At 36.9% G+C, this 12,131-nt stretch overlaps 1 protein-coding gene across 7 annotated transcripts in view; it reads right to left on the reverse strand.

The window, feature by feature from the left end:
• The window catches only part of DHX57 (DExH-box helicase 57), a 63,720-nt gene that overhangs the window by 29,834 nt on the left and 21,755 nt on the right, over window positions 1-12,131 (reverse strand). For all 7 annotated transcript variants that reach the window (XM_055327025.1, XM_055327024.1, XM_055327023.1 and 4 more), the window contains 6 exons: window positions 11,440-11,561; window positions 10,014-10,209; window positions 9,331-9,455; window positions 4,565-4,698; window positions 3,013-3,067; window positions 1,161-1,366 (listed from right to left, as the gene is read on the reverse strand). In XM_055327025.1, coding sequence (XP_055183000.1) covers window positions 1,161-1,366; window positions 3,013-3,067; window positions 4,565-4,698; window positions 9,331-9,455; window positions 10,014-10,209; window positions 11,440-11,561 — 838 coding nt within the window. The remainder of the gene's footprint in view (window positions 1-1,160; window positions 1,367-3,012; window positions 3,068-4,564; window positions 4,699-9,330; window positions 9,456-10,013; window positions 10,210-11,439; window positions 11,562-12,131) is intronic.

Consider the following 12,131-nt stretch of genomic DNA (forward strand, 5'->3'; position numbering starts at 1 on the left):
AAGGATCAACATTGTTTCTGTGGTTTTCTTTTCTTTTTTTTTTTAAGATTTTATTTATGTATTCATGAGAGACACAGAGAGAGTGGCCAAGACATAGGCAGAGAGAGAAGCAGGCTCCATTCCATGCAGGGAACCTGACATGGAACTTGATCCCGGGTCTCCAGGACCACACACTGGGCTGAAGACAGTGCTAAACTGCTGAGCCACCTGGGCTGCCCTGGCCCAAACTCTTAAAAGAAAAATATAGGCTGGGGAGTTTTTTCAGATCAAAAGAAACTAAAAACACGTAACAATGAATGCAATATGTAATTGTGGATTGGATTCTGAACCAGAAAAAAATAGAAGTAAAGAATATTTTTTTAGATAATTGGCAAAGTTAGAATATTGACTATGGATTAAATAATAGTATTATATTAGTTAAAAATCTTCATTTTGATTATATCCTGTACTTATGCTTTTAAGAAATATAATTAAAGGGGCAGCCCGGGTGGCTCAGTGGTTTAGTGCCACCTTCAGTCCAGGTCCTGATCCTGGAGACCAGGGATCGAGTCCCATGTCAGGCTCCCTGCATGGAGCCTGCTTCTCCCTCTGCCTGTGTCTCTGCCTCTCTCTCTCTCTGTGTGTGTCTCTCATGAATAAATAAATAAAATCTTAAAAAAAAAAAAAGAAAAGAAATATTAAAATATTAGGAATTAAGGGACATCATATCTGCAACTTATTCAAAAGGTTCAGGAAAGAAATATATACATGCACACAGAGCAAATGATAAAGCAAATGAAACAAAATATTAATAATTGGTGAACTGGGCGTAAAGGATATAGGAGAGTTCATTGTATAGTCCTGCCCACTTTAATTTTGAATTTACAATTGTATCAAAATAAAAAGTAATAAAATACTCAAGAATATATTTATATTTCACTATCCCATTTTCCTATAATACATCTTCTATAATCACAAAAAAAGCCTACTGGTAACTATAGTAACAATTATACCTAAAACGTGTTGGAATTGCTACTTTTCTAAGTTTAAAGTTGTTCTGATGAATTAAGACAATATATATGAAACAAGAGCCACGTTTTTCTTCCTCTGGATCACCTGGGGGTGGGGGGAACTGGTTGCCTTTCAGTATAACTGTAATATTCCCCTAGGGAACGCATTACCTTTATAGCGGGCCAGGAGCTGCTTAAAATCTAACTGTTGATCTGGCACTGCATCTTTGACAGAGTCCTGGTGCTGGAGGTGAAGAGAGAGCCTCAGGTCTTCTTCTACTTCTTCAAATGCGGTTCTGCTGCGCCTTGCTTTTAGCTTCTCCTTTGTCATCTGCTTCATGGAGCGCATATATGGGCTTCCGTCTTGTAACACATACCTGAGGAAGGAAGACAAAGGAATGGGTCTGTGTGTACCTGAGTCTGATGGTGAGAAATGAAAATTTTCACCTATTTATATGCTCATTCACCAGAATGCTACTCTGTTTCTGCCCAATTCATGTGCTACTCTTCCACCAGTCTGCTAGCTGTGCCCTATTTCTGATAGGGAACACACTGGAATGCTTTTGGTTCTGTTTCAAGATAATTCTGGAGGCAGTGAGATTGAGGCAGTGAGTCTGAAAGTGAGAGAATAAAAAAAAAAAGTGAGAGAATAAAGACAGGTAAACTAGTTGAAAGATTAATTTCCCCAGAGATTCACGTTCAATAGAAATGGGATGGGGCCCAGAGAATAACAATTTTAATAAGCTCCCTGCGTATGCTTATTGCACACCAAAGTTTGAGAGCCACTGTTTCTGGGTTTTTAGCTTGAGAATACTGTATGATTAAATCAATAGAGAATTAGGAGTGGGGCTTATTAGAAAGGGAAGGAGCAGGGAGGAGAAAAATTCTGAATTGAATTCAGGTGCCAGATATCAAGGAGCTCAGAGGTCAGGAACACGGATAATGATCTGGGAATTCTTGGCACAGAGGTAACATTTGAAATCACATGAATCTAACAGAGGTATGAAAAAGTTTAACAGTGAGAAGAAGTAGTGCAAGGATAAAACCATGGGGAATCTTCAAGGTCAAAGAATGGGAAAAGAAATCAGGGCTTTCAAAGGAGAGAAATATATTTGTATCCAATGGAAATGACCTTCTCTATCCAGTACTTAAATTACAGACATCTTAACACTATACTGCAAGCTCCCTGAGACTTGTAGAATGCTAATAGCTAACATTTATAAAGCATTTGCTATGCACCAGGCACAGTTCTAGACACTGGCAGCTATTACCTCCAAGAATTAATAAATAAATCCTCATAACAACCCTGTGAAGCAGCTATTAGTAGTATGATCACTCTACCTATGATGAAACTGAGTCACAGAGAGATTAAACTACTTATCAATGTTACAGTTAGTAAGTAGAAGGATTTTTAAAAATCATTTATTTATTTTACATAATCTCTACATCCAACATGCTTGAAATCACAACCCTAAGATCAAGAGTTGCATGTTCCTCCAACTAAGCCAGCTAGGTGCCCCTAGTAAGTATAGGGATTTAAATACTGGCAGTCTATCTGCAGAATTGGTCTTTTTTTTTTTCTTATTAAATTGTCCATGTATTTTGTCCTTCATCATTTTTTAAATAGATTCTGTTCTTCAGAGCAGTTTTAGGATCACAGCAATATTGAGCAGAAGGTATAGAGATTTCTCAATACCCCCTGTTCCCCACATATGCATAGCCTCCCTCATTATCAATATCCCCCACCAGAGTGGTGTAATTGTTATAACTGATGAACCTACAAGGTACATCATGATCACCCAAAGCCTATAGTTTACATTAGGGTTCCAGTCAGTACTAACAATATACAATATTGTCTGTGAATTGCAAATATTGTATAATATTTGCTGAAAAGGGAAAATAAAATACTCAAACAGAGAATTAGAAGAAAAACTAACACATCTATTAAAATGCTGGCTCAGTGAAGTAAAATAATAATTGTTTTCAAAGTCTTTCACCAAACCTTCGTTAATGTCTTCCTTACCTTGTCACAGCAATTGCATCTTCCAGAAAAAATTGATCAACAGGAAATGTACGACCTAGAAGAACAAAAAAATAAACGAGAAAAGCCTCAGTTTCAACTATCTTGAAATAAATAGTTTGTATATGTAAAAATAACTTGTATGTGTAAAATTCTCTTAAAACAAAGCTTGGCACAATAAGGGGCTGTTTGTTCTGTGGTCTTAAAAATATCAAAAAAGAAAGAAAGAAAGCTTTTGATGATAAAACTAATTAGAAAGGATAGATTCCAGCTCATAAAAAACTCCAGGAGTGCATAGGTGAAGATATGCTCATTTGGTAATAAGACTTTTTTTAACCTCTTTTTTTAAAACCAGTTACACACTTTTCCCACCCTCCCCCTTTCCTCCCTCTAACCAACAACTAGAAGAAATAATATCATTATCCTCAAAATTATCCCCAAATTTGGGACACCTGGGTGGCTCAGCAGTTGAGTGCCTGCCTTCGGCCCAGGGCATGATCTTGGAGTTCTGGGATTGGGTCCCACATCAGGGTCCCTGCATGTAGCCTGCTTCTTCTTCTTCTTCTTCTTCTTCTTCTTCTTCTTCTTCTTCTTCTTCTTTTTTGTAGCCTGCTTCTCTATCTGCCTATGTCTCTGCCTCTCTGAACAAATAAATAAAATCTTAAAAAAAAAAAAATGGGACGCCTGGGTGACTCAGCAGTTGAGAATCTGCCTTCAGTTCAGGGCATAATCCCGGGATCTGGGATCGAGTCCCGCATCGAGCTCCTTGCAGGGAGCTCCTGCTTCTCCCTCTGCCTATGTCTCTCTACCTGTCTCTTTCTGTGTCTTACATGAATAAATAAATTTTAAAAATCTTAAAAAAAATTATCCCCAAATTCTTCCTTTGGCAATCAACTGCAAAAGGTTAAAGCAAAGCCCATAGTGATAAATCAATCCCACAATGAGACTGAAACACCAAAAGACACAGACTATTCAATTTTACTTTCTCTCAGAGTAGACCAACCTCCAGAAAGTTAGCAGATTCTAGCAATGAATCAACATGCTATACAGATACAACTTCCCTCTTTATGACATTTTACCATTATTAACTTACACTTTGATGTTAAACACAATGGAATCCTAGAAATCCTATTAGTCTAGACTTTTTAAAAAAGCACATATAAGGCAGCCCCGGTGGCACAGCGGTTTAGTGCCACCTGCAGCTCGGAGTGTGATGCTGGGGGCCCGGGATGGAGTCCCGCGTCGGGCTCCTTGCATGGAGCCTGCTTCTCCCTCTGCCTGTGTCTCTGCCTCTCTCTCTCTCTGTCTCTCATGAATAAATAAATAAAATCTTAAAAAAAAAAAAATAAAAAGCACATATAAAACTGAAATCTCTTAGCAAATGGATATGTTACTTCTTTGTTAATTTTGTTATTTGGTCATAATTTTGTTATAAGTGAATCACTCTTCTAAAAAATAAGTATAAATACCTGTTATTTTATATCTCAAATGAACTTCAAAAATAATTACACTTGCTTATTAGAACAGTGCATATTTAAGGATGCATTTTAATCACCTGGTATAGTAATAACTGGGCAGGAACTGAAATATTCTGAAAAGAGTTCAGCATTTAAAGTTGCGCTCATTAGAATAACTTGAAGATTTGGTCTCTGCAACACAATGTCCTTCAAAACCAGTAGCAAGAAGTCACTAAAGGAAATAAAAGAAACACCTAAAGATCAAACAAATTCAATACATAAAAATGAATTAAAATTCATTCAAAAATGAATTTTGGTGAATTTTAAGCATGGAATGTGTAAGATCTATGTGAAAAAAACTACAAATCTCACAGAAAGATGTGTCATGATCCTAGATGTGAACTTAAAATTATAAAGATACCCCCTGCAATAAACTAAAATCCGTGTAGTACCAATCAAAATACCAATAGGATCTATCATTGCCTTTGATAATTCTACTTCTTGATATCTACATGTACATAATGAAGAATATACAAAGATTTTCATGATTGCATTGTTTATAATAGTATAACAATGGAAACTACTTAAATATCCATCAACCAAGAAGTCATTAACTACAGTAAAATCACCCATTCTGTGGAATAACAGGCAGATAAAAGGAATAAGGTAGAGCTTTGATACTGATATGAAAACATCTCTAAGACATAGTGAAAAAAACCCAAGTTGTAGAATAATATGCACCATAGAAAAGCAATATCCTTGCCTCAGCATCCCCTTTGTACTCTATTCTCAATAGAACAGACCAACAATTCTATTCAATGTAAATCTTACTGTGCCACTCTTCTCACAATCCTCTGATGACTTATTAAAGTCCTCACTAACAAGTTAGGTCCTACATGACATGATCTGCATCACCACCGCTCATCTCCTGTTGCTCTCCCCTTATTCACTCACTCTACCCACACTGTACTCCTTGCTGTCCTTAAGGAGTACCTCATGTACTTTGCACATGTTATTAATCTGCCTGGAATGGGCTTCTCCTGGACATTCACAGGTAGCTCCCTCACTTCCTTCAAGTCTTTACTCAAAGATACATTTTCAGCCAGGCCTTCTCTTCTCTGGCTACCCTGTTTAAAAATTCAAATGCTCCCCTTCTCTGCATTTCATATCACCCTTAGCAGTTACCCTTTCTTAGCAGTTAACATATTCTACTTATTTATCTTTCTTATTGTTGAGCTCATCCATTAGAATATAAGCTTTATTAGGACAAGGATTTTGGTCTACTTTGTTCACTAATAAAAGTAATCTAGCACAATGTCTGGAGAATAGTAAGTGCCCAATAAATATTCTTTGACTTACTAATTGAGCATATCATTTGTGTAAGACAAAAAAGGCCAGAAAATAAAAGTACCTATTTCTAACAAAGTAAACATACATGTCAATGTATAGAAGGACATATCATCAGTCTGATGCCCATAGTTATCTCTGGGGAGAGAATGGTGAGGACTTCCATTTTATCTGTACTGCCTGAAGAAAAAGAAAAATTAAAAAATATGTATAGTAGGCCCCAAGCCCAATGTGGGGCTCGAACTTTCAACCTCAAGACCAAGAGTCTCATGTTCTATCAACTGAGCCAGCAGGTGCCCCCTGTATTGCTTTTTCAATGACAGTATATTATTGTACTATTTAGTTCTCTTTAATTTCATGAGCTAATGTAATTGCATTAATGATTTTTTTTCTTTTTTAGGGAAAAGGAAATAATGTGTCAATAGGAAAAGCTTAAATAATTTATAGTATATCCATGCTTTAAAATCTCCTTATGCAATTATTAACTTCAAAGATAGCTCATGCTATTATGTTAACTATTACATCAAAAGGAGTACAGAAAACTCCAATAGTGTTTGTAGAGACACATTATCTCTCTCTATCACATCTCTCCCCTAACTCCTAATACATTCCCAGAAGAAAACAGATCAAAACTGTAACAGGAAACTATTATATAGGGTACAGAAACTATTCTTGACATTTCTTTGATACTTTCTAAATATTTAGAAAAATCAAACTTGGTTACCTCTATGACCAGGAAATTCATTTAAAATTTTAAACTAACACAACTGTAACTTTTGTATATTCAACCTTCAATTTTGTCTATATTTTTACCGATCTTAGTTCCTAGATTTTACTCTCATTTTTTCTCCTTTTCTATCTGAGCTAGCAAGTATTCCCTTGCTTTTTCTTTTTCTTTTAATCTGTATACTGCTTTCCCATAGATTGGTATGTCTGGATCTCCCTTCTACAGTAACTTATCTTTATTCAGATGTTAAAATATTTTGAATTTTTAACTGTTGATATTCCACATTAAGTTTTATGAAATCTTTTACTTTTGAGAACATGATTACCGCTAGAAACCAGATCCAGAACTATGCTTCAGTTTTCAGTTCTCTGGGTATGTGGAAATATAAATATTATGAAATCCAAAGCCATTCTTTATACTTAAAATTATACTGGATATAATTTCCCCTAAAGTTTTAAATGTATTTTCATAATATAATCATTTAAATATTATTAATCTGGTTGAATGTTATATTTGATTTCCTCCTCCAACTTATTTAATGAAAAAATTTTCTTCTTTCAAATGTTCACTTGAACATTTACATGCAAAATGAAATGACTTACCATTTATTTTTTCCCTCCTGTTTTCTGGAGTCTCTACAAAAAGATTATTTGCCCCTTAAAGATTCCCAGTGTTTTCTGTATTCCCAGAGTGTAAATGACTCTATAGAGTCATTTAAAATTTACTATTGTTGGGACCCATGGGTGGCTCAGTGCTTGAGCATCTGCCTTTGGCTCAGGTTGTGAACCTGGGGTCCTGGGATCAAGTCCTGCATCAGGCTTCCTGAGGGGAGCCTGCTTCTCCCTCTGCCTATGTCTCTGCCTCCCACTTTATTTTGATCTATTCTTTTTTTTTTTTTTAAGATTTTATTTATTTATTCATGAGAGACACACACAGAGAGAGAGAGGCAGAGACATAGACAGAGGGAGAAGCAGGCTCCATGCAGGAAGCCCAATGTGGGACTTGATCCCGGGACTGCGGGATCAGGCCCTGAGCCAAAGGCAGACGCTCAACCACTGAGCCACCCAGGCGTCCCTATTTTGATGTATTCTTTAAGTCTGCTTTTCTTTAGTGTCTAATTACTTCATATTTCTTGTTTACTAGCATATCAATGTATTTATTTCTTTGAACAAATAGTCTTCTAGCCATGTCTTCTCTATTCAGTTTGTAAAAATTTTTTATCAGCAATAGTTGGGAACTCTTCATGTTTCTTTTTTAAATTTTGCTATTAGCTATTTTCTGCTTCTCTGTCAGTCTGACAACTTTACTTAGACTTTGCTTCTTTTCTAGATAGGATATAATAGGATAATAGGATAGTCTTTTTGGGGAAGTCTCAAAATTTTATGGTCTTTTTTCTCCCCTACAATTTTTTTTGTTGTTATCGAACATGATCCACATGACAAACTATGGTTGATATCATCTATTAGCCCTTCCTTTTAAAATATTGAGGATTTTGAGTTTATGTCCCAACCCCTTAATGACTTCTAATTCCATTAAAATAAAATCTAAGGGGTGCTTGGGTGGCTCAGTCAGTTAAGCATCTGCCTTTGGCTCAGGTCATGATCCTGGGGTCCTGTGATGGGGCCCTGCTTCGGGTCTGCTTCTCCCTCTGCAGTACTGCCCCCCTCATGCTCTTGTACTTTCAACTCTCTCAAAAGAATAAATAAAAAAAATTTTTTTTAAAGATTTTATTTATTTATTCATGAGACACAGAGAGAGAGAGAGAGAGAGAGAGAGAGGCAGAGACACAGGTAGAGGGAGAAGCAGGTTCCATGCAAGGAGTCCAATGTGGGACTCAAACCCAGGAATCCGGGATCGTGCCCTGAGCCAGACAGGTGCTCAACTGCTGAGCCACTCAGGCTTCCCAAAATAAATAAAATCTTTAAAAAAAAAAAAAATCTAAATGCTTTATTGTCCATGGTATACGAGGTCCTGGAAGATCTGGCTCCTGCCTCTTCTACCCACTACTTTTCCCCTCATTTACTACAACCAGCTCTGCACAGGCCTTCCTCCAGCTTCTGGGCTCATGACACCCTTTCCCACCAGAGCCTGCAAATGCTAGCCTTGCCCCCAGCTGTCACATGGGATGCCTTCTCATACTTCCATTTTTAATTTAAACGTCATCTCTTGAGAGAGATCACCTCTGACCATCTCATGAATCTCTCCTCCCAAAAGAGAGCATCCTGTTTATTCCTTCATGGCACTTACTCCAATTTGTAACTCTTTATTTATTTGTTCATTATTTCTTTTTCCTTCCAGACCATGAGATAAAGGAGAATCACATATGCTCATTCACTCTAGTATCCCCAACAGTTAACAGTTCACTCTGCACTTAACCCAGTCTCAATAAATAAATGAATGAATGAATGTCAGGACTGAATGACAGACCAAATGAACTAAGAAGGAAGCACATATTGACCAATCTATCAACTACAGTGTATGTTACAACTGCTATTTCTACTAGGTACCAAGCCCAGCTCAGCACGAGGCCCAGGAGGGTGTAAAGTATCTCCTAGTAGAAGATGTCCCTGTAACAAGATAACTCTTCTAGTGAAGAACATGTGCCCTCCTAGCATTTCTAGTGTTCCAGACCCTGGATATCAGGGAAGCAGTTCCTCTTCTCTAACTTGGCCTTCTCTGTGGCCTTCCTCTTTTGCTCTATGAAAACTGAATTAGAAACAGAACAAAATTATTTCAGTGATGTCTTTGTTTTAAGTATGTGGCTGTTTGTTTGGAAGATCCTTGTTTTACCTTTCTTCTGTCCTCTCATGAACTTCATCAACAATGATATGGGTGACTCCTTGGAGAGATGTATCTCCTTCCAGCCTTCTCAGCAGCACGCCTGTGGTGCAGTACAACAGTCTGGTGGCTGAGGACTTACATGTAAAAGGGCACAGAAAGCATTCATGGAATTTTTGAAAAAAGGAAATACTTTCAAGGCCAATATGGCAAAGCCATTTTGAATGGATAGGGACAAAGAATCTTGAAAACCTCAGTAGTTCCATTTAATAGGAAACTGCACTGAATGCATAGTTTCTTATTGGCAACAACATTTAAAGCTTTTCTACTTCATATCAAAATTTTAAGTTTACAACTCATAAAAGCATTCAAAGTTATTATAAAACATAAAAGCAACAATGAGTGATGAACTCAATTCTGAATTTGTCCATTTCTTATTTGGTTGAATGGATTAAGTCCCAAGTTTAAGAGTAAAACAGCAATTACTAGATCATTTCTTCCAATAAAGAATAAAAGATCTTTATAGAAGAAATGAAATACATTCAAATAAGAGTTCTTATACCAAAATATTTCTTAAAGGTCTTAAGTTGTACTGAGGTACGTATCCCAACTTGCCCATGAGTCCCTAGGCCCCAAGAATTCCTGATAACAGAAACAAAATTTCTGTTATCAGGAAACCAGCAGAGTATACAAACCTTGACACTTTCCAGCCGGATCTGGTACCCCACAGTCAGACCCACTCTTTCTGTCCTTTCTTTAGCAACACGTTCAGCAACAGATATTGCTGAGATTCGTCGGGGCTGGGTACAGATGATGTTAGCCACCTTCTCAGGTGGTCCGCTCAGAGAATCATCCAGAATAAACTGAGGAATCTGTGTGGTTTTCCCACATCTGTATGTCAAAACAAATAAGTCCTAAAATGAGAGTTTTCAAGTGCTAGTTAAAAAAAAAAAAAAAAAAGCAATTATGTGCAATGAGGGAAGTGAGAAGTGAGAAAGCTAATTATAATAAAACTTGTTCAGCTTCATTTATCTTCTAAACCAACCTACTGCCTTGTTACCTACAGCCCAAAACTGCTAGGAACTTGCACTTGGATGAACAGAGCAATCATATATTAATTTAGTATCATTGTAAAATTGGGACAATTGAGTAAACAATAGATTAAGTTCTGTAAACACCTCTAGGAATATAAACTCTGTATTTGAATCCTAAAGAAGTAGGAGTATTGTCTTATGATTTTATGTATTATCTTACTGATTTGGCTACAAGTGGACTGAGGTTAAAAAATAAGAAGCCAGAAGATCTCAGATTAGTACTGTATCAGTGAGTCTGGGCACAAATGTAATTACTAGGTTGAATACCTACGAATATAGAATTAAATTAAGCCTATGACCTGTCCCTGTTAAATAAGTTTGGATAACATATGAAAAGTGTGAGACAGGAAAAGAAATATGCCTTAAGTTGTTCTTAAAAGAACAAATAAAAGCTCTAAGAAAGTCAGAATAAATTTAGAAGATGAAAGTTCCCAAGTTAAATATTCTGTAAGGGCATCTGTGTGGCTCAGTTGGTTAAGCAGCTAGCTCTTGATTTCAGCTCAGGTCATGATCTCAGGGTCCTGGGATTGAGCTCCCCATTGGGCTCTGTGCTCAATGGGAGGAGTCTGCTTGAGGATTCTCTCTCCCTCTCCCTCTGCCCCTTCCCCACCTTGCATGCATGCTCTAAAATAAATAAATCTTTTAAAATAAATAAATGTTCTGGATCTATCCTTTACATTTAAAAATAGGCCTGTTAAAAGCTTTCAGTTAGGGATGTCTGGATGGTGCATGTCCAACTCTATGCTCAGCATGGAGTCTGCTTAAGATTTTCCCTCCCTGTGCCCTTCCCCACTGTGCATTTGTGCTCTCTCTCTCTCTCTTTCTCAAATAAATCTTTAAAAAAAATGTTTTAAATGGCTGCAGACCTGCAATATTATGTTCTGTGAAATATTATTTCATATCATACCAGAAAGAGCACAAATAATAACAGCTACTAGTTTTTTACACATAGAACTGGTTATGGTAACCAGTGTACACACCATATTAATGGATTGAAAGCTACATTACAAATAAATTGCATTCTTACCCAGTCATACCACTTATAACAAGCACTTGGTGCTCACTCAACAATTTAAGAATGGTTTCTCTTTCTTCCCACGCAGGGAGTGATTGTCTTTCTTGCAGAATTGACTGGAACTGTCTGGAAGCCTAACAACATAAAAGATAAGGCATCAGTTAGGTTACTTTGAATCATCTTTCACAAACTCTGAGTGTGGAATCCCATAGCTTGACCCACCCTTTTTGCTCTTTAATAATTTGTTCAGAGATAGAAACTGCAGATTTGTTAGGATTAGGTGTTGATGACTTAAAGTCAGGAGGCTGCTCAGAGAATCAGCCAGAATAAGTTGTGAAATCTTCATGGTTTTCCTATATCTGAATAAACTGCAAGATCTTACAAGAGAAATAAACCATCCTGCTTAGCACTACATGGTGCTAGCAAGAGTCTCTGCATCAGCACTATCCAATAGAACTTTCCCTGTTAGTGGAAATGTCCTATATTAGTATTGTCCAGTATAACAACCTCTGGCTACATGTGGCTAGGGAGCACTTAAAATGTGGCCAGTGCTACTGATAAACTGAATTATAAATTTTATTTAATTTCAATTTAATTAATTTAAATTTAAATAGCCCACGTAGCTAGGGGCTACCATATTGGACAGCATTAGATTTTTACTAAAATCAGTAAGAGCACTCATGAAAGGGTTCTTTTTGGCCAGG

The sequence above is a fragment of the Nyctereutes procyonoides genome, unplaced genomic scaffold (genome assembly GCF_905146905.1).
Source record: "Nyctereutes procyonoides isolate TBG_1078 unplaced genomic scaffold, NYPRO_anot_genome, whole genome shotgun sequence".
NCBI lineage: Eukaryota > Metazoa > Chordata > Mammalia > Carnivora > Canidae > Nyctereutes > Nyctereutes procyonoides.